The 24549-nt window shown below is 34.2% G+C and overlaps 1 protein-coding gene across 1 annotated transcript in view; it reads right to left on the bottom strand.

Annotated features, from left to right (window-relative positions):
* CNTLN (centlein) overlaps window positions 1-24549 on the bottom strand; it is a 327580-nt gene that overhangs the window by 175924 nt on the left and 127107 nt on the right. The window contains exons 7-8 of the mRNA XM_082843600.1: window positions 13553-13711; window positions 9733-9927 (exon numbers count right to left, since the gene is read on the bottom strand). Of these exons, the coding sequence (XP_082699726.1) occupies window positions 9733-9927; window positions 13553-13711 (354 nt within the window). The remainder of the gene's footprint in view (window positions 1-9732; window positions 9928-13552; window positions 13712-24549) is intronic.

The raw sequence follows: 24549 nt of genomic DNA, 5'->3' as shown, positions 1-24549 counted from the left end.
ATTGATAATTACCTTATATGTAAATGGATTAAATACGTCAACCAAAAGACAGAGACTGGCTGAATGGATGCAAAATCAAGACCTGTATATATGCTGTCTACAAGAGACCCACTTCACAACTAGGGATACATACAGACTGAAAATGAGTGGATGGAAAATGATATTCCATGCAAATGGAATTCGGAAGAAAGCTGGAGTAGCAATTCTCACATCAGACAAAATAGACTTTAAAATAAAGACTATTACAAGAGACAAAGTGGACACTACATAATGATCAAGGGATCAATCCAAGAAAAAGATATAACAATTGTAAATATTTATGCGCCCAACATAGGAGCATCTCAATACATAACACAAATGCTAACAGCCATAAAAGGAGAAATTAACAGTAACAAAATAACAGTAGGGGACTTTAACACCCCACTTTCACCAATTGAAAAATCACCCCAAATGAAAATAAATAAGGAAACACAAGCTTTAAATGACACATTAAACAAGATGGACTTAATTGATATTTATAAGACAGTCCATCCATAAACAACAGAATACACATTCTTCTCTACTGCTCATGGAACATTCTCCAGGATAGATCATATCTTGGGTCACAAATCAAACCTTGGTAAATTTAAGAAAATTGAAACCGTATCAAGTATCTTTTTCCAACCACAACACTATGAGACTAGATATCAATTACAGGAAAAACACTGTAAAAAATACAAACACATGGAGGCTAAACAATATACTACTAAATAACCAAGAGACAACTGAAGAAATAAAAGAGGAAATCAAAAAATACCTAGAAACAAATGACAATGAAAACATGACAACCCAAAACCTATGGGATACAGCAAAAGCAGTTCTAAGAGGAAAGCTTATAGCAATACAATCCTACCTCAAGAAACAAGAAAAATCTCAAATAAACAACCTAACCTTACACCTAAAGCAGTTAGAGAAAGAAGAACGAAAAAAATCCCCAAAGTTAGCAGAAGGAAAGAAATCATAAAGATCAGGTCAGAAATAAATGAAAAAGAAATGAAGAAAACAATAGCAAAGATCAATAAAACTAAAAGCTGGTTCGTTGTGAAGATAAAGAAAATTGATAAACCATTAGGACTTCTCTAGTGGCACAGATGGTTAAGAATCCGCCTGCCAATGCAGGGGACACGGGTTTGAGCCCTGGTCTGGGAAGATCCCACATGCCGCGGAGCAACTAAGCCCGTGAGCCACAACTACTGAAGCCTGCGCGCCTACAGCCCATGCTTCACAACAAGAGAAGCCACCGCAATAAGATGGCCGCACACCGCAACAAAGAGTAGCCCCTGCTCACTGTAACTAGACAAAGCCCGTGCACAGCAATGAAGACCCAATGCAGCCAAAAAAATAAATAAATAAAACCTTAAAAAAAAATTGATAAACCACTAGCCAGACTCATCAAGAAAAAAGGGGGGAAGACTCAAATAAACAAATTAGAGATGAAAAAGGAGAAGTAACAACTGACACTGTAGAAATACAAAGAATCATGAGAGATTACTACAAGCAACTATATGCCAATAAAATGGACAACCTAGAAGAAATGGACTTCTTAGAAAAGCACAACCTTCTGAGACTGAACCTGCAAGAAACAGAAAATATAAACAGACCAATCACAAGTAATGAAATTGAAACTGTGATTAAAAATCTTCCAATAAATAAAAGCCCAGGACCAGATGGCTTCACAGGCGAGTTCTATCAAACATTTAGAGAAGAGCTAATACCTATCCTCTCAAACTCTTCCAAAATATAGCAGAGGGAGGAACACTCCCAAACTCATTATACAAGGCCAACATCATCCTGAAACCAAAACCAGACAAAGATGTCACAAAAAAGAAAGCTACAGGCCAATATCACTGATGAACATTGATGCAAATATCTGCAACAAAATACTAGCAAACAGAATCCAACAGCACATTAAAAGGATCATACACCATGCTCAAGTGGGGTTTATCCCAGGAATTCAAGGATTCTTAAAAATACGCAAATCAATCCATGTGATACACCATTTTAAAAAATTGAAGGATAAAAACCATATGATCATCTGAATAGATGCAGAAAAAGCTTTCAATGAAATTCAACACCCATTTATGATAAAAACTCTGCAGAAAGTAGGCATAGAGGAAAGTTACCTCAACGTAATAAAGGCCATGACAAACCCACAGCCAACATTGTTCTCAATGTGAAAAACTGAAACCATTTCCCCTAAGATCAGGAACAAGACAAGGTTCCCCACTCTCACCACTTTATTCAACATAGTTTTGGAAGTTTTAGCCACAGCAATCAGAGAAGAAAAAGAAAAGAAAGAATGCAAATCGGAAAAGAAGAAGTAAAACTGTCACTGTTTGCAGATGACATGATACTATACATAGAGAATCCTAAAGATGCTACCAGAAAATTACTAGAGCTAATAATCAATGAATCTGGTAAACTAGCAGGATACAAAATTAACAAACAAAGATCTCTTGCATTCCTATATACTAATGATGAAAAATCTGAAAGAGAAATTAAGGAAACAATCCCATTTACCACGGCAACAAAAAGAATCAAATACCTAGGAATAAACCTACCTAAGGAGACAAAAGATCTATATGCAGAAAACTATATGACACTGATGAAAGAAATTAAAGATGATACAAGCAGATGGAGAGATATACCATGTTCTTTTATTGGAAGAATCAACATTGTGAAAATGGCTATACTAGCCCCAACAATCTACAGATTTAATGCAATCCTTATCAAATTGCCAATGGCATTTTTCACAGAACTAGAACAAAAAATTTCACAATTTGTATGGAAACACAAAAAACCCCGAATAGCCAAAGCAATCTTGAGAAAGAAAAATAGAGCTGGAGGAATCAGGTTACTGGGCTTCAGAGTATACTACAAAGCTACAGTAATCAAGACAGTATAGTACTGTCACAAAAACAGAAATATAGATCAATAAAACAGGATACAAAGCCCAGAGACAAACCCTCGCACATATGGTTACCATATTTTTTTACAAAGGAGGCAAGAATATAAAATGGAGAAAAGAAATCCTCTTCAATAAGTGGTGCTGGGAAAACGGGACAGCTATATGTAAAAGAATGAAATTAGAACACTTCCTAACACCATACACATAAATAAACTCAAAATGGATTAAAGATCTAAATGTAAGGCCAGACACTATAAAACTCTTAGAGGAAAACATAGGCAGAACACTCTATGACATAAATACAGCAAGATCTGTTTTGACCACCTCCTAGAGTAAGAGAAATAAAACCAAAAATAAACAAATGGGACCGAATGAAACTTAAAAGCTTTTGCACAGCAAAGGAAACCATCAACAAGATGAAAAGACAACCCTCAGAATGGGAGAAAATATTTGCAAATGAAGAAACTGACAAAGGATTAATCTCCAAAATATATAAACAGCTCATGCAGCTCAATATTAAAAAAACAAACAACACAATCCAAAAATGGGCAGAAGACCTAAATAGACATTTCTCCAAAGAGGACATATAGATGGCCAAGAAGCATATGAAAAGCTGCTAACATCACTAATCATTAGAGGAATGCAAATCAAAACTACAATGAGGTATCACCTCACACCAGTCAGAATGGCATCATCAAAAAATCTCAAACAATAAATGCTGGAGAGGGTGTGGAGAAAAGGGAACCCTCTTGCACTGTTGGTGGGAATGCAAATTGATATAGCCACTATGGAGAACAGTATGGAGGTTCCTTAAAAACTAAAAATAGAACTACCATATGACCCAGCAATCCCACTATTGGGCATATACCCTGAGAAAAGTATCAAGAAGTATCATGTATCACAATGTTCATTGCAGCACTATTTACAATAGCCAGGACATGGAAGCAACCTATGTGTCCACTGGAAGATGAATGGATAAAGAAGATGTGGCACATATATACAATGGAATATCACTCCATCAGATAAAGAAACGAAATTGACTTATTTGTAGTGAGGTGGATGGACCTAGAGTCTGTCATATGGAGCAAAGTAAGTCAGAAAGAGAAAAACAAATACTGTATGCTAACACATACATATGGAATCTTAAAAAAAAATGGTTCTGATGAACCTAGTGGCAGGACAGGAATAAAGATGCAGATGTAGAAAATGGACTTGAGGACACAGGGAGTGGGAAAGGTAAGCTGGGATGAAGTGAAAGAGTAGCACTGACATATATACACTACCAAATGTAATATAGATAGCTAGTGGGAAGCAGCTGCATAGCACAGAGAGATCAGCTCAGTGCTTTGTGACCACCTAAAGGGGTGGGATAGGTAGGGTGGGAGGGAGACACAAGAGGGAGGGGATATGAGGATATATGTATACATATAGCTGATTCACTTTGTTATATATCAGAAACTAACACAATATTGTAAAGCAATTATACTCCAATAAAGATGTTAAAAATTTTTTAAATCCCCAGGAAATAGAAATAGAATATGGATAATAAATAAAGTCTAACCTTAAAAAAAAAAAAAAAGAAGCTTATCAAACTGCAAGAAGGATGACTACAATGAAAATCATACTTGGGAACACCACAGTTAAAGTGCTTAAAACCAAAGGTTAAATATTCAGGAAAAAAGCCAGCCAAAACTGACAGATCACATTTAAGTGAACAATGAAACAAATTTCCAGTGATACTGTGAGAAACAGTGGAGTCCAGAAGACAGAAAAGTGATGTTTTTAAATTGCTTTTTAAAAATATATAAACAGTCAATTAATCCAGAAAAAGGAAGGAAATGGGAACAGAGGAACAAAAAATAGGACAAATGGAAAACAAATGGTAAGATGGTACACCTAAACCCAACCATATTAATAATTAAATTTAAGTGCACTAATGCTGCAATGAAATGGAAGAAATTGTCAGAATGAATAAAAAACAGAATCTTACTCTGTATACACACTTTAAATATTAAGACACCTATAGATGGAAATTTAAAGAATAAGAAAAAGGTAATCCTCCCATGGAAATTGTAACCATTAAAGAGACTGATTGGCTATATTAACATCATAAAATTGGATTTCAAGTCAACAGAATATTATTATAGTTAAAAGTGACATTTTACAATAGCAAAGGGTTCATTTAATTAGAAAGAAATGACAATCATAAATATGTATGCCCCTAATAAAACAGTTTTAAAATACATGAAGCAAATTTGACAAACTAAAGGGAAAACAGAAAAATCCACAATCATACTGGAAGATTTTAACACCTCTCTCAGCAACTGAAAGCAAAACTGATTTAAAAACTAAGGATAAAAATCACTAAAGACAGAAGATCTGAACACTGTCAACTGCAATGACAAAATTAATATCGATATTTAAGGAACACCCCAGTCAATACATGCAGATTAAAAATTATTTTCAGGTATAAATAGTACATTCATCAAAACTATATGCTGGACCATACAACAAGTCTCAATAAATTTCCAAATACAGTAATCTTATAGAACACTATCTCTGACCATAATGGAAGTATATTAGAAGTGAATAAAAATAAGATATACAAGGAAAAAACACAAACATTTCAAAAGTAGATAACACATTTTCTAATAACCAAAGGGGCAAAAAGAAAATTACAAGGGAAATTAGAAACATTTCTAACTGAATATTTATTTGTAAAGTTGACAAGCTAATACTAAAAGTTCTATAAAAAAGCAGTAGAGCAAGAGTCTACAGAGCATCCTTGAAAAAGAACAAAGTGACTTGCAGTATCCGCATTTCAAGAGGTACTATACAGCGACATGTATTAGTGGGTATTTTTCTGGACTCTATTCTGTTATACCAATTATTTTGTCAATCATTACGCCAGTACCACACCATTTTTCTTTTTTAGCTTGATAAATAGGTCTCAAAATTGGGTAGTGTTAAGTCCTCCAACTTTATTTTTTACTATTTGGTTGGTCAAAAAGTTTGTTCAGGGTTTTCCATAACATCTTATAGAAAAACCCAAATGAACTTTTTAGCTAACCCAATACTTTATTTTGCTCTTTTAGGTCCCTTGCATTTCCCTATCAATTTTAGAATTGGCTTGTATTTATCTAAAAACTATAGCTTTCTGGAATTTTGATTGGGATTACATAATAAATAGATCAATTTGGGGAGAACTGACATTTTGACAACATTGTATCTTCTGATTCATGAACTTGGCCTAGCTGTCCACTTACATATGTCTTTTAATTTCCCTCTGGTATGTTTTGTACTTTTCATATTTTATCAAATTTATCCTTAATTATTACACAAGTTTTGATATTCTTATAAATGGTCTTTTTCGATTTCAATTTCTAATTATTTGTTTCTAATATTTAGATATATAATTGACTTTTGTAAATTGATGGTATCTTGCAACACTGCTAAATTTTCTTACTATTTCTAGTTGTTTCATCATAGATTCAGTACACTTTGTATACGGATGCTCAGGTTCTGTGAATAAAAAGAGTTTTACTTCCTTATTTCTAATCAGCATGATTTTGTTTCTTGCCTTACTGTACTAGTTAGAATCTCCAGTACAATGTTGAATATAACTGACTTGTTCCTTATGTTAGAAGGAGAGCATTCAGTGTTTAATAAGAAAGAAATATGTTTTATACAAACTCTTCTAGTGAAGTAAAAAAGGAGAATACTTTGCAATTCATATTAGGACACCAGCATCACCTTGATAAAATCTAACAAGAAACATTCAAGAAAGGAAAAGTACAGCCCAATATCCCTCATAAATATAGATGTAAAAATCCTAAGAAAAATATTAGCCAATTGAATCCAGCAATATGAAAATAATAAAACATTACAACAAAGTTAGGTTTATTTCAAAGAATACAAAACTGGATTAATAATTAAAAACAATAAATGTAATAACCATGTTAACAGAATACATGAGAAAAACCCTAGTGTCATCTTAAAAGACATTGTATACAATCAATACCTGTTCATGAAAAAGCTTTCAAACTGTGAATAGATAGGAACTTCCTAATACGATAAACGACATTTACAAAAAAAACCCATAGCATATAGAGTGTTTAAAGGTAAAATACTGTAAGTTTCAAAAAGAAGCAAAACTAATCAATGATGATAGAAGACAAAGCTGGTTACATTGTAGGGGTAGCCACTAATTAGGAACATTATGGAGGTTTACTGAATACTGGTAATATTCTACATCTTGATCTGAGTGGTATTTATATGGATGTGTTCAATTTGTGAAACGTCATTGAGTTAAACACTTAAGGTTTGTACACTTTAGTATTTGTATGTTACACTTCAATAAAATCGTTTACAAAAAATTTCAAGTGTTTTCATGAAACTAAATTATCCTTAAAGTTATAGTGCTAAGTGCCAACATGGCCAAGACACTTTACAGAACAGTAAGAAAGTAATCTACCAAATATAAAGACTTACTATGAAGCTATACTGATTAAGATGATGTAACATTATCCAGGAATACAGAGAAAAGAGTCTAGAAAGAAACTCAATATACTGAACTAGGATATATGATAGAGGTAGCCCAGCACTACACAAGAAAAAAAGTGGATCATCCAATGGGTTGATATGGAAAAACTGGCTACTATTTGGGGAAAAATAAATAAATAAAAATGGATCCTTACCTTATACTGTATGTGAAATACAATTCCGAATGAATTATGAACATAAATGACATAAACAAAGCTTTAAAACTTTTTGAAGGAAACAGAGGTGCAAATATTTCCATATTTGGGGTAGGGAAGAATTTCTTAAATGAGCACTAAGTATAAAAGATTAAATTTTCTAAATTAAAATTAAGAATTTCTGTTTATCATATGACATGTTAAAGAAAATGAAAAGACAAGGTACACACTGAGAGAAGATACTTGCCACACATTCAACTTACTAGAGATTAATATCAAGGACATTTAAAGAACTTTTACAAATCAATAAGAAAAAAATCCAGTACAAGAATGGATAAAAGACATAAATAGACATTTTGCAGAGGAGGGCACTCACTTGACTAGTAATTGTAGGAAATACAGCCAAATGCATTGTTGATATGAGTAAAATTGATGAAAACCACTTTGAAAAATAAGTGACCAGTATTTTGTGAAAGTTTACATTTTCACACCCTAGACCTAGGATTTCCATTCTGAGATAGTTAATCCACAAAAATGCATGCAGGTGTGTACTAAGAATCATGTACAAAAATGTCAATTGCAGCATTATTCATAACAGCAAAAAACTGGAAATAACCCTAATACTCATCTACAAATGAATGGACAAGTAGTTATGATATAATCACATATAACAGAATATTTTATATCAGTCAAAATAAATGAACTTATACAAAACATCATAGATGATTCTTAACACAGTGATGAGTCAAAATTGCCAAATCCCAGGAAACAATACAATTTGATACATTTTTATAAATGGCAAAACTAAACAATATTCTATTTCCTCATAAATTTATGAGATAAAACTTTCTAAAAAATAATCAAAATGATCAATAGTTCAGTAGTTACCTCTGGTGAGAGAATCAGGGTACCAGTAAAGGGTGAAGGATACAAGTAGATATAAGTTATTAGTAATTTCCTACCCTTTAATTAGTTGGTGGGACCAACAGTATTTATTATAACAAAAAAGTAACAATTAAAATAAATATGCATGTAACATAATACTGTGTCATGATACAAATCTTATGACTAATCCAATTCTGTGCACCTGATGTCCAAAAAAATCAATATAATACAATACAAATGAAAAAATCTTATGTTTGAGTTGTTAGCAAGACAAAATATACTGGGTTGAAAAATTACTGGATCATTAAAGTTAAAGGATCATTAATAAACATTTAAGCTCCCAATTACGTACTTGTGTTAATTTCATTTCTTTAAATTCTAACACTTAAAGAAGTACTGAGTGCCTTAAAAACAAATAACTTTATAGGAATAAGATTGTTTTATAATACATATTTAGAGATGACAGTTACCTTGAAAATTATCTAAAAGAGGTATCACTGGATATTTTCTATGTGACAGGCTCTGCATTTGACATGCATTATACCTCATTAATCCTCACAAAACTCTTATGACAAAGATACTATTAATATCAACATTTTATTTGTGAAGAAACTTTGGCTAAAGGGTTAAGAAATTTGCTCAAGTTCACAAAGGTCACAGGCAAAGCTATAATTTGATCCCAGGTTTATTTGAATCCTGAATCTGCATATTTATCTATACATTTGTACTACCTCACTTAATAGGACAAGAATAGGTAGAAATGTCAACTGATCTGTCCAAAATCATATATCAAGATAGTGATAGAACTGGGACTAAATGGTATTAACTACCACATACCAGGAATTATGGCAAGTACCTTTATGCGACTTTCTATTCAATACTCTTTTCATTCCATTACCCCATTCAATAAAACGTCTCGAAATGGACATGACCTATTAATTTCCTCTTCATTATCATATATCAGCCAAATCTTTCATCCCAATAACTATACCAGATACACCCTGTGTTTCTATATGCATTTCTATATGAATCCACATTGTATATAATATTTATGTCTACAGAGTACAAAAAATAGCACAACATAAATCTGCCACACTTATATTCTAATATATGCAAATTTATTCAATTTTTGTGTTTTAGTCAATTATACTAGAAAATTTAATATGATATTATACCGGGTAACATTTTTAGAAAATGTCTCACCTGTTCTGAGTGGTCTGGATCACATTCTTGAGGTAAAGGATAGAGTGCTCCTTGTGACTCCTGAAGCTTTTCTTTTAATTTAGCGTTTTCCCGCTCTTTTTGAAATAGCTTATCCTGAAGATTAACAACACTTTGTCGGAGCATAGCTTCACTTGATTTTGTGGTTTCAAACCAAATATGTAACTCATTGTAAAGCTGTTTCAAAACATATATCCGAATTTATTAATAATCAATAAAATAGTTATGTCTATATATTTATACATATGGTCTATATATGACATACTCATTGCCCTCAAGTTATTTTAATAGTCTAAGAGGAAAAACAATATAAAAACATATGGGAAACTAAATGATATAATCACATACCAATACAAAACTCCAACTGACGTTAAAAAGACAAGATGTTCTATTGGCCAGTTGTCATACAGGGGTGCAAACATTTTAAGCTAGCTATATTAATCTTCATGATAAAGAACGGATTTAAGCTGTGAGAGGTGAAGAATAAAGGCAGTAAAAAGGTCATCTATGCAGATAACTGGGGGAAGAGATTTCAGGCAGTGGAACCCAGTGCAAAGACCTTGAGGGTGAAGAATACCTGGTATGTTCAAGTGAAAAAACAAAGTTAAATGTGGCCAAAGCAGAGAGATTAAGAAGCGAAGGCAAAGATGAGATCAGAGGGGTAATGCAGAGCCAGATCATGTAGCGTCTCACAGGTTGTAGTAAGGACTTCGTCTTTTACTTTTAATCAGACAAGAAACCAGTGGGGGTAATTTAAGAGAGGAATGACCTGATTTGACTTACTAAGTTTTAGCAAGAACATTCTGGCATCTATGTTGAGAATAAACTCAAAGTGGGTAAGGTCAGGAGCAAAGAAATGAAGTAGGAAACTACTGCAAACATTCAGGTAATGCAAGTTAGTGGTCACAGCAGGGGTAGTGGGAAGTAGTAGGATTCCAGACACCCTCTGAAGGCAGGGCAAACAATAGCTTAGTTCTGAACATGTGAAGTCTGAGATGCCCGTTAGGCATCAAGTTAAAAGATGCTAAGTAGGCGATTAGATACTCTTTCCTAGAGTTCAGGGAAGAGATCCAGAGCAGATAATCAAATCTGGGAGTGATCAGCATATAGACAGTATGGTTTTGAAAGCCTAGGTGAGTAGATAAAATCACCTAGGGTATGAATTTAAAGAGAGGGAAAAAAAAGAGGTCCTAAGATTTTGGCTTGGAACATTCACAGTCATCGACTGTGACAATGTTGCTGGTAAGTGAGGTAAGATGAAGACTGCTACAAGATTACTGAATTCAGCAATATGGGAGTCACAAATGATTCTGCAAAGAGAAATTTTAGTGGAGTGAAAGGGGCAAAAACTTGATTGGAATAGGTTCAAAAGAGAATGGAAGAAGAGAACTTTGAGACAAGTTAACTCTTGCAAGGAATATTGCTGGAAAAGGAAAGAAAGGAAGGGAAGGAAAGGAATATAGTAAGGTCAAGACAGGTTTTTTGTTGTTGCTTAATTGTTTTGGTCTTCCATGCAGATCAGAGACACAACAGCATGTTTTTATGTGGTTAGAAATGATCCAGTAGGGAAAACTGACACCATAGAAGAGATGTGGAATGCCTCCTTCTGAAGTTTATAAAAAAAAGTTGAGGAGGGAGACCTCAGTAATCAAATTATACTCTGGTAAATCCACGCTGTACTTTACATGTTTCTGTTGGAGCATGGGGAGGAGGAGAGCAAGAGCTATACATACTGTCATGGAAATATACTCAAGGCATATTATTTGAAAACAGCAAGTTAACGAACAGTAAGGATAGGATAAATTAATTAATATTAAAAATGTAAGATACCTAGATTGGTGATATGTGTATATGTACACAGACACAGTATATAATGCATGAAAAGGTCTGGAATGACTACTCAGATGATTACCCCTGGGGAGGGGAATGAAATGAACTGGGATGAGTGGAAGAGAACTCAAATCTGTTATATTAGCATTATCAGTACTTCTATATCATTTCAAATTTTTATAATAATATATTTATGTAATTCTTATATAATTAAAAAGATGAAATAATTTTAAAATATTCTGTTCTTCTAGAGGGACTCTAGGATACACTCTCAAATATTAAGACCAGTAAAGTCTGGGGCAATGGCTTCAGGCAGGAGGGCAGAGAACTTTATTTTTTTATACGCTTCTGAATTTTTTGAAAATTTATCACAAGCATGTATTACTTTGGTAATAATCACTTCAAATAAAAATGTTTAAGTATTCAGTTGTTTGAAATGATATAGAATCTACAAAAGTTCTCAGGTAGGGTATTAAAAAAATGGTTGCTCTCTGCAAAGGCTGCTAAGGAGGATCAACCAAAAAGTAGAATTAAGGCTGAAACAATTTATCTTAAATTTTAAGTTAAGCAAAGCTGAAAAAGGAAACTTAGAACAAAAGACTGAAAAAGTAAATAGCAAAGGAAACACTGCCTTTTTCTTCCACCTTACCAAGTTCTCTCTTGCTAACTGAGAGGAGAAACAGCAAAGTATTTGCACATGAGAGAAAAGAGTTATGAACTTTAACAACAAGCAACCCTAAAGACATATTTTAATATAACTTGCCATGGGTTAGGGACTTTCAAGCAAAAATCAAGAACGAGAAAGAAAGGTTTGCGTTAAATACCTACACAGTGAAAAAGAGAAAAGAGTTAAAGTTACTAATAAGGTCCAATTTTTCAAGTCAATTTAGCAACGGAGTCTGGTTTAGAAACAAAAGCATAACGGGCAATCCCACTGTATAAAACAAAAAGGTGGAGCTGTTCTATTCAAAGTGGAGAGGATGGACACTACCCTGATGCTTGGTGTCATCCTCGTCCTGACAGAAACTCGAAGGAAACACAGAATTTAGTCGAAAAACTACAGTTACAAAGCATCATTTGAAAGTATGTGTTTAAAGTTTACTTAATAGTTATTTATTTCATATTAATTATAGATGTTGAATTTCCACAGTGCTTTTTTAGGAGAAGAGTAAGTTTAGACAGAAATAATCCCCAAATAACATAGACTGCACCATTTAACCTCTCTAAGCCTTGGCTGCCTCAACTATTAAGAGGAAATAACATCAATCTCATAGGGTTTATCTGTGTAGAAAATAAATTATTTCTATAAATATGTACACCACACAAAACATAAAGAATTCAATAAAAGTGTTTTTTAATTACTAGCTGTAAGTATTGCTGCTGTGTCAGCATACCTAAATATCTGGGTAAGCCTTCTTGAGGGGCTCCTTAAACAACTGTAAAGTAAAATGACTACTTAAAAGAAACACACGAAATAAAGAGAAAAATCCTTGGAAAATATTGATCCTAAAGACCTCATCAGCATACCCATTTGTGTTTGTGCAGATTTGCCAATAAAACTCTGCAAATTCTATGACTGAAAGACTGCTTTAGGTCATAAACTAGAATCATACTTGTTGAATAATTTCTCATCATAGAAGGCTGAATAATCCCATTCTCCAAATCCTTCCTGGTTTGAGGACTACAGTTCTAGTATGTTTCATAGTAGATATCAAAACTCCAATTTATAAAAACAATATCCTACAGAATAAATTTGCATGTATATTTTAAATGTTTCGGCCTTAACAGCCACAAAAATACTCACATAATTTTGAATATTACCAAATTGAATCATATTTCATTTTTAATTTTGAAGAAGCAATATAAAAGGGAGTAATAAAGCAATATTGAAATGTGCAAAAATTTGAATTCTATATATTTTTATAAGTTCACACATATAAATTTACATTTTTATGACAGAATAAAAGCGTACTTTTTGATACGATATACTTTCAGCTGTGTGAACATCTTCCTGGTTCCTCAATACCTTCTGTGTGTCCATATTCAGAAGCTGAAGCTGTTGGATCAGTTCTGCTTGCTGTGCTGTATGTGCACTGTTCTGTTTGTACAGATTCTGCAGCTCCTGCAACTCCTTCCTGTGCAAAGCAAACAATAGAGAGAAGCATGAATAAAGATCATCTTAGTTAAATAATTTTGTTCATCTAAGGTTATAGATCGGCCTCCAGTTTTTTCATCTATTATTTTTTACTGCAGGCAAACATATTAACAAGAGAAATAACATATGAAGTATTTAATATTTATCACATACACCTAGAAAGTATTGATAGAACTACTATGACTTTCAAAGCCAAATACTTATCAATTTTCTTTTATAGCTTGATAGTAATAAAAACCCTGGATATATAGTCATACTACCACCTTCTTATTGAAATTAAGTTACACTTCAGTTCTAAGAATTAATAAGCACTGATGCCAACTATCAGATAGTTCTGAATACAGGGTAACTCAACCTTTCATTTTATATTATATAGAAACTTAAATGTATTAAAAAGAATCCCAAAAGGTAAATTAAGTTTTCAAACAAAAGTTCCTTAAAGCACCACTAGTTTGTCACCTCAGGGGCCTAGGCTGGGATTCCTGTGACTCCTCTAACCCATCTTGAAGGAAATGATGAGGTTTTTTGTCAGAAGGAAGGAGAGCAATACAAGGTGAAATCACTCCTTGCAACCCACCCAGGGTAAACTTGGTAAGTAGGACAAATGAACTGGAGTGACAGTCTTCATGGCCCTAAGGGTCCAGGAAAACCACACCTCTGGGATAGAGGTTTCCAGATTCCTGTGGTGGTGAATCCTGTGTAATATAGGTCATATAAAACTGGAAAATATGTTGTAAAATAAATTTGAAGAGAAAGATATTTATAGAGATGTATTTCACAAAAGTATACATTATAGTATATATTTTGGAGACTATTTTTAATGGAGACTGTTCTTTACTTATAACCTCAAACTGGTGATTCATTCACATAAGATAAATCTTAGAAGAAACATAAAAGATATGCAGACAGTTGTTGAACATGGATGAATATTAATATGGGAGAAATGAGCTCTGCTTATTTATTTATTTATTTTTAATTTCTTTTTTTTTTTTTTTTTTTTGCCTTGCCACATGGCTTGCAGAATCTCAGTTCCCTGACCAGGGATTGAACCCAGGCCACAGCAGTGAAAGCGCCGAGTCCTAACCACTGGACCACCAGGGAATTCCGGAACTCTGCTCTTTTACAGGTTTAGAGTATTAATATTCTCCAGATACAACAGAAACCCCTGAACCCACACAGATAGATGTACATACACCATCTGCCTTCGTCCTTTTGATATAACAAAAACAGCACAGACTAGGTAGTTTACAAAAACCAGAAAGTTATTTCTCACAGTTGGGGAGGCTGGAAGTTAGAGATCAAACTGCCAGCATAGTCAAGTGAGGACCCTCTTCCAGGTCGCACACTTATTGTTACATCCTCATACGGTGGAAGGCACTTGGGGGCTCTGAGAGGTCTTTTATACAAGAGGGTTCTACCCTCATAACCGAAGCACCTCCTTAAGGACCCCACCTCCTAATGCCATCACATTAGGCATTAGAATTTCAACATATGAATTTTGGGTGGACACAAACATTTAGACTATAGCACTTTTTTTCTGTAACTATTCAAGAAACTGAAACCTGTAGAAAATAATAGTCTAAAAATGGGGGAAGGGAAAGAAGAGAATCAATAATGATACATGCCTTGAGAAAATATAATACAAGAGAGGGAGAGAAGAGACACATAGTAATGATTCTTGCTGAGTATTGTCATTTTTCAAGAATAACACTGGCAAGAATTATCAAAGGAGATAGGCAGTAGCTGTAGAATAAAATTCCATCAGCACAGATAGTCAAGATATGTGTTAGCCAAGAGACCTAAGTAAATGTTGCGTTTAGAAAGGAGACATGATGAAGATAATACATATCATCTTTCAATACAATATAAAACACAGAAATCTTTCTCCTCTAATAATAGAAGATAATTTTTCTTAAAGAGAGAGCCAGAATCAGTCACTGGCTTGGATTTGAGGGTCATCTGGAACAAAATATATGTATCTTTAATCAGAAGAAACACTTGAGTTGGGAGATGTTCATACTATGAGACAGTTGGGGAGTAAAAATCAACTAAGAGAAGAGCATATTCTTGTCTCTCATCTTGTGCTATTTTCTGGGCATACTCTCAGTAAACGGAATGGAAGCATAATTTTATATTATGTATAAATGTTTCTTTCTTTGTGTCTTCTCACACCACCATCTGAAAAGTAGATGAGATAGAATGTACAACAATGTTGCAAATATGAAAGTGGAACTTGATCAGTATCAAAGTAAGCTGCAAATAAGGCTTTGGAAACATACATCTGGACTGCTGGAAAACACTGAACTTGTGTAGACCTATCTTCATTTGAAAATGAGTAAAGAAAAACAAACAGGAATTATTTAAAAGGAGTACTTAGAATTAAGAAAAAAGAAATTTTATTGTGCATACTCAGAGGAAAATTATACCTCTGAGTAGGAGTTACTGAAGGAATTATAAGAAAGGTCTAGAAAATGTATGAAAAAGAAACCATTGCACTTCTCTTAATTATCTCAATAGAAAGTCAAGATGTGAAGATAATCTTAACAAAAATGTCTGTGAAGGTAGGGACTTTTGTGCTCACTGCTATAAATGGACAACCTAGCATAGTTCCTGTAGCCTATTAAATATTGATTGTTGTCTTAGACACATCTTATACACCTCTTCAGATTCAGCTCACCAGCCTCCTAGATTCTTAGTCCCTCGCTCTGCCTCAGACTATTAACTACCACTTAAGCCTATAACATTTATGCAGCTATGTGGCTCCATCACTTGAGGCCAACCAGCTGCATGCCTAGCATATTTGTCTCCTTGTACCACTTCCAGATTAGGATAAAATGCTACAACACAGGCATGGTATAAGCAGCAAACTTTGATCAATGGAAGATAAAGCACAAGAAGAGTTTTTTTGTTTGTCTTTTTTGTTTTTTCTATCTGATGGATTGCTATAGGGCATGGTTTCTTTCTATAGTCTGTCCAGAATCAACCTGAGTGTCTAATTCAATGCACCTGATGTCTCTTCATGGCTCATCATGAAGCAGTGGCCAGCACAATGATGTGTTTCCTTGAATTACTCTTTATCCTTCCCTGCCTCAGATTATTCTTCTCTCACTCACTCTGCCTTGGAATTGAATCTCTCAAGTAAGTAATCAGTAACCTTCACTCAGCCTCTGTTTTCTAGGATATATGGGATAAGACAGTTGTTGAATGGATGAAATGATAAGGATAACATAAAGAAGAAAGGTTGTTAAGAAAGAAAGATGTCATAATAGCATTAAAATCCATAATGAGAGAAGTTATGAGGCAAACCAAAACTATGGAAAGTAAAATTAATTGGTAGGTTCAAACTTGAGAAGTTCCTCCAAACACGGATTAAAAAGAATACAGGAAAGGGTGAAAGGGTAGGTTGAGCTAAGACGATGCTGAGAACCAACGACACTTCTTCCCATCTCAAGAAGAATGTTGTGTCCGGTCTTACATTTAGGTCTCGAATCCATTTTGGGTTTATTTTTGTGTATGGGGTTAGGGAGTGTTCTAATCTCATTCTTTTACATGTAGCTGTCCAGTTTTCCCAGCACCACTTACTGAAGACACTGTCTTTTCTCCATGTATATCTTTGCCTCCTTTGTCATAGATTAGTTGACCATAGGTGCGTGGGTTTATCTCTGGGCTTTCTATCTTGTTCCATTGATCTATGTTTCTGTCAATATTATGACATAGTATGAGTGTGTTTCATGTCTGGTAATTGCAATCATTGTTGCTTTTGTTGTGGTCATCCATTTACAATGCTTGGTGTTAGTTTATTTCTCTCTTGTAAAAATAAAATACAGTGTGTGTGTGTGTGTGTGTTTGTGTGTGTGTGTGTGAAAATAAATAAATACTTTTTAAGATTAAAAAAAAGAAGAAGAATGTTAAGCTGATTAAAAATACTGTATTGCTCAGTTACAGTGATGTTTACTAAGGGATTGAATAAGCCATAGGATAAATTAGGAATATCCCTTCAGACATCAAATTTGATAGCAAAGACTGACAAAGGGTTTCAGACAGCATCTATAGGTTATTTTGCAGTTACCAAAAAAAAAAAAAAAACAAAACGTACTGTTACAAAAACAAAGATTTGCTTGCTCACATTACATGTGGCTTTCCCCTATCCTAAGACCCAAACTGGAGCAGTAGACAGCATTAGTAATATGCCACTTTAATGGCAGAGGGCAAAAAGTAAAGGCAATTCAAGCAATGACTCTTTTAAAACACTTGCCAGGACATGATATACATCACTTTCACACTCATTCCACAGGCCAAAATAAGTCACATGGCTAAATCTGATGTTAATGGAGGAGAAAACATACTCCAGCAACAGAGAAGGCCCTGGTAAAAATGGGCCTTTAAGGTGAATCAAAATTGAGTATAGGAATAAACACATCAAGAGTAAAAAGTTTAGTGAAGAGCACTGAAGCAATACAGAAAACTATGTCTAAATATCTTTAGGCACTGTGGTTATGCATGAGGAGATAAAGGTTATAAATCCTGAGATGCAAAATGAGAAGGAGTTAAAATGGTTGAATGTATGTCCTATTTTACTAAGTGTATGTAGCAGGGTATCAAATCCAATTCAAGATGAAATGTAGTTTTTTTAAAAAAAAACATAATTACATCAACCTCCAAAGTTTTTTTCATGCCATTTCTTTCTTAGTTTTAGAAAAATAGTTAGTGGTTCTTATAGAGAAGAAAAAATTATCTGAGATTTAATAATTCTTTCAATTTCACTTCAGTGTCTATTGTTCCATTATATCACAAAAACTGAAGTTATCACTTATTAGAAAAACATGTTCAGGACTTCCCTGGTGGTCCAGTAGGTAAGACCCCATGCTCCCAATGTAGGGGGCATGGGTTCAATCCCTGGTCAGGGAACTAGATCCTGCGTGCATGCAGCAGCTAAGAGTCCTCATGCCACAACTAAGAAGTCCGCATGTCGCAACTAAGAAGCTTCATGCTTCAACTAAGAAGTCCGCATGCCACAATGAAGATCCCATGTGCTGCAACGAAGACTCGATGCAGCCAAAAACAAACAAACAAAAATGTTCAGTACAGTCCCTTTTATCTAAGAACTTGTTTACCTACTCTTCAATCTATAAATATGTGTTGAGAAAAATATAGAATGATTCTAATAAAATTTTAATGGCTATTATTCCTCTGGGGTTGTATTTTAACTCTAATTTTTTCCCTCTATCTTCTTTGTACTTTTCCGTACTACATGTATTTTCTTATAATTCACATGTATCATTATACCTAAACAATTATGTACTTAGTTTGTTACCATATAAATATAACCCCCCAAAAAGAATAGCAATATTAATTTCAGAGGAATTAAAACTCAAGGCAAAAAATATTATACAGAAAAAAGTAAAAAGTACAATTCACAGTAAAATCAAAATAACTTTGTTGGACACTTTACCTACCAAATCATAGCACATCAAAACAGAGTAGCACAGCAAAAACAACAAGTAATAAAAGGAAAATCAGTAGGAAACTATAGGGGAAAGAAAGATTCCATTTAAAACAGTAACAAAAACCATGAAAGAGCTAGGAATAAAAATTTAAGAAGAAAGGTCAAAACCAGCATAAGGAACAAAACATTTCATAAGGACAGAAAGGTACTGAAACAAATGTAATGGCACTCCCATTCTCTGGGACAGAAAAACTGACATCATCAAGAGGGCAATTCTCCTTCAGTTTGCTTTTAAATTTGATGCCATAATAAAATAGCAAACAAGAAATAAGCCAGTCTAACCTAAAGTTTATATGGAAAAATTAATTAAGCAATAAATGTCCAGGAAAGCTCTGAAAAAGAGCAGAAATGGAGAATGCACCACATATTCTCTTATCCAATATTCATCATCTCTACACTATTACTCTCTGTACTCTAGCCTACAATCTAGCCTGAGAGGCCAACTTCCACAGACTACATTTCATTGGCTCCCTTTCTTCTGGGTTTATATTTGAGTAGCTGAAAGTGCTGGTCCATGATTAGAGGGTAAAGGAAAAAGAGGTCAAGGTATTTCTTTCCCTATCTCCCTCTCCAATGAGCCACAGTTGGCAGTGTCTCTGTTCCTGTATCTAAGAATACTTCTCCTATTAGTCAGCCTCTCTCCCAGGGCTAGACTTCTCACAGAGATCCAGTAAAAGCTTCTCTCCTTGCCCCTTCTGGCCTGGGGGTAATAATAGTTTCCTGTTGCTGATAATTTGTATTCCTCTGAATCTCAATATCTATTTGGAGAGAATAGACATCTTTATCATACTGAGTCTTGCAAATCATGAACTCTGTATTTATCTGTACATACTAGATTTTCTATTTCTCTCAATAATGTTTTACAGATCTCTGTATAAAGGTAACACATATCTTTCATTATATTTGCTGTTCATATTTTTACCTATATTATAAATTATATTCTTTTTAAGTCTATTTCCTAACTTTTATGCTGGCATAAAAAATGCATTTGAATTTTCTACACTGACCTTGTATCTACCAAGTGTGCTAAATCCACGTTATTAATTTTAGAAATCTTTCTATAAATTTTTTTTGGGTTTGCTATGTTAATTACTCATATATAGGCAAATAACTAGGTCTTTATCTTTCATTTCCAGTTTTTTTAATTTAAATTTTATTTATTTTTTTATAAACCAGGTTCTTCTTAGTTATCTATTTTATACATATTAGTGTATATGTCAATCCCAATTCATCCCACCCCCACCCCCGACTCTTGCTTTCCCCCACCTTTGGTGTCCATACATTTGTTCTCTACATCTGTGTCTCTATTTCTGCCTTGCAAACCAGTTCATCTCTAGCATTCTTCTACATTCCACATATATGCATTAATATATGATATTTGTTTTCCTCTTTCTGACTTACTTCACTCTGTATTACAGACTCTAGATCCATCCATGTCTCTACAAATGACCCAATTTTGTTCCATTTTATGGCTGAGTGATATTCCACTGTATCTATGTACCACATCTTCTTTATCCATTCGTCTGTTGATGGGCATTTAGGAAGCTTCCATGATATGGCTATTGTAAATATTGCTGCAATGAACATTGGGGTGTATGTTTCTTTTTGAATTATGGTTTTCTCTGAGTATATGCCCACTAGTGGGATTGCTGGGTCATATGGTAATTCTTAGTTTTTCAAGGAACCTCCATACTGTTCTCCATAGTGGCTGTATCAATTTACATTCCCACAAACAGTGCAAGAGGGTTCCCGTTTCTCCACACCCTCTCCAGCATTTGTTATTTGTAGATTTTCTGATGATGCCTATTCTAACCAGTGTGAGGTGATACCTCATTGTAGTACTGATTTGCATCTATCTAGTAATTAGTGATGTTGAGCATCTTTTCATATGCCTTTTGCCCATTTGTATGTCCTTTAGGGACAAATGTCTATTTAGGTATTCTGCCCATTTTTTGATTGGGTTGTTTGTTTATTTAATACTGAGCTGCATGAGCTGTTTATGTATTTTGGAGATTAATCCTTTGTCCGTTGCTTCATTTGCAAATATTTTCTCCCATTCTGAGGGTTGTCTTTTCATCTTCTTTATAGTTTCCTTTGCTGTGCAAAAGCTTTTAAGTTTCATCAGGTCCCATTTCTTTATTTTCGTTTTTATTTCCATTACTCTAGGAGGTGGACCAAAAAAGATCTTGCTGTGATTTATGTCAAACAGTGTTCTTCCTATGTTTTCCTCTAAGAGTTTTATAGTGTCTGCTCTCACATTTAGGTCTTTAATCCATTTTGAGTTTATTTTTGTGCAGGGTGTTAGGGAGTGTTCTAATTTCATTCTTTTATACGTAGCTGTCCAGTTTTCCCAGCACCACTTGTTGAAGAGACTGTCTTTTCTCCATTGTATATCCTGGCCTCCTTTGTCATAGATTAGTTGACCATAGGTGCATGGGTTTATCTCTGGGCTTTCTATCCTATTCCATTGACCTATATTTCATTTCTGTTTTTGTGCCAGTATCATATTGTCTTCATTAATGTAGCTTTGTAGTATAGTCTGAAGTCAGAAAGTCGGATTCCTCCAGTTGTTTTTTTCACTCAAGATTGCTTTGGCTATTCGGGGTCTTTTGTGTCTCCATACAAATTTTAAGATTTTTTGTTCTAGTTCTGTAAACAATGTCATTGGTAATTTGCTAGGGATATCACTGAATCTGTAGATTGCTTTGGGTAGTATAGTCATTTTCACAATATTGATCCTTCCAGTCCAAAAACATGGTATATCTCTCCATCTGTTTGTATCACCTTTGATTTCTTTCATCTGTGTCTTATAGGTTTCTGAGTTCAGGTCTTTTACCTCCTTAGGTAGATTTATTCCTCTTGTTGCAATGGTAAATGGGATTGTTTCCTTAATTTCTCTTTCTGATCTTTTGTTGTTATTGAATAGGAACGCAACAGATTTCTGTGCATTAATTTTGTATCCTGCAACTTTACCAAATTCATTGATTAGCTCTAGTAGTTTTCTGGTCACATCTTTAGGATTATCTATGTATAGTATCATGGCATCTGTAAATGGTGACAGTTTTACTTCTTTTCCAACATGTATTCCTTTTATTTCTTTTTCTTCTCTGATTGCTGTGGCTAGGACTTCCAAAAGTATGTTGAATAATACTGGCGAGAATGGATATCCTTGTCTTGTTCCTGATCTTAGAGGTAATGTTTTCAGTTTTTCAACACTGAGAATGATCTTTTCTGTAGGTTTGTCACATATGGCCTTCATTATGTTGAGGTGGGTTCCCACTATGCCTACTTTCTGGAGAGTTTTATCATAAATGGGTGTTGAATTATGTCAAAAGCTTTTTGTGCATCTATTGAGATAATCATATCATTTTTATTCTTCAATTTGTTAATATCATTTTTTATTCTTCATTGATTGATTCGCGTATATTAAAGAATCCGTGCATCCCTGATATAAATCCCATTTGATCACGGTGTATGACCCTTTGAATGTGTTGTTGTATTCTGTTTGCTATCATTTTGTTGAGAATTATTGCATCTATATTCATCAGTGATATAGGTCGGTAATTTTTTTTTGTAGTATCTTTGTCTTGTTTTGGTATCAGGGTAACAGTGGCCTCGTAAAATGAGTTTGGGAGTGTTCCTTCCTCTGCAATATTTTTGGAAGCTTTTGAGAAGGATCTGTGTTAGCACTTCTCTAAATGTTTGATAGAATTCGCCTGTGAAGCCATCTGGCCCTGGACTTTTGCTTGTGGGAAGATTTTTAATCAGTTTCAATTTCATTACCTGTGATTGGTCTGTTCATATTTTCTATTTCTTCCTGGTTCCATCTTGGAAGGTTATTGCTTTCTAAACATTTGTCCATTTCTTCTAGGTTGTCCATTTTATTGCTATAGAGTTGCTTGTAGTAGTCTCTCATAATGCTCTGTGTTTCTGCAGTGTCCATTGCAACTTCTCCTTTTTCATTTCTAATTTTATTGATTTCAGTCCTCTCCCTCTTTCTTGATGAGTCTCACTAAAGGTCTGTCAATTCTGTTTATATTCTCAAAGAACCAGCTTTTAGTTTAATTGATCTTTGCTATTGTTTTCTTGTTTCTATTTCATTTATTTCTGCTCTGATCTTTATAATTTCTTTCCTTCTACTAATTTTGGATTTTGTTTGTTCTTCTTTCTCTACTTCCTTCAGGTGTAGGGTTAGATTGAGATTTTTCTTGTTTCTTGAGGTAGCATTGTTTTGCTATAAACTTCCCTCTTAGAACTGCTTTTGCTGCATCCCATAGGTTTTGGGTCGTCATGTTTTCATTGCCATTTGTCTCTAGATACTTCTTGATTTCCTCTTTGATTTCTTCAGTGATCTTTTGGTTATTTAGTAATGTATTGTTTAACCTCCATCTGTTTGTGCTTTTTAAGTTTTTTTCCCTGTAATTTATTTCTAATTTCAGTGTTGTGGTTGGAAAAGATCCTTGGTATGATTTCGATTTGCTTACATTTAGCAAGGCTTGATTTGTGACCCAAGATTTGATCTACCCTAGACGATGTTCCATGTGCACTTGAGAAGAAAGTGTAATCTGCTGTTTTCAGATGGAATGTCCTACAAATATCAATTAAATCTATCTGGTCTATTGTGTCATTTAAAGCTTGTGTTTCCTTATTAATTTTCTGCCTCGGTGATCTGTCCACTGGTGTAAGTGAGGTGTTAAAGTCCCCCACTATTACTGTGTTACTGTCGATGCCCACTTTTATAGCTGTTAGCAGTTGCCTTATGTATTGAGGTGCTCCTATGTTGGGTGAATATATTTATAAGTGTTATATCTTCTTGCATTGATCCCTTGACCACTATGTAGTGTCCTTCCTTGTCTCTTGTAACATTCTTTATTTTAAAGTCTGTATTATCTGATATGAGTATTGCTACTCCAGCTTTCTTTTGATTTCCATTTGCATGGAATATCTTTTTGCATCCCCTCATTTTCAGTCTGTATGTGTCCCTAGGTCTGAAGTGGGCCTCCTGTAGACAGCATATATACGGGTCTTATTTTTGTATCCATTCAGTGAGCCTCTCTCTTTTGGTTGAAGCATTTATTCCATTCACATTTAAGGTAATTATTGATATGTATGTTCCTATTACCAACTTCTTAATTGTGTTGGGTTTGTTTCTGTAGGTCCTTTTCTTCTCTTGTGTTTCCCACTTAGAGAAGTTACTTTAGCATTTGTTGTAGAGTTGTTTGGTAGTGTTGCATTCTCTTAGCTTTTGCTTGTCTGTAAAGCTTTTGATTTCTCCATCAAATCTGAATGAGATCCTAGCCAGGTAGAG

The sequence above is a fragment of the Leucopleurus acutus genome (assembly GCF_964270905.1).
Source record: "Leucopleurus acutus genome assembly, chromosome: 7".
Classification (NCBI taxonomy): Eukaryota; Metazoa; Chordata; class Mammalia; order Artiodactyla; family Delphinidae; genus Leucopleurus; species Leucopleurus acutus.
The sequence above is the reverse complement of the archived record's forward strand: the minus strand, read 5'-3'. Positions and strand labels throughout refer to the sequence as shown.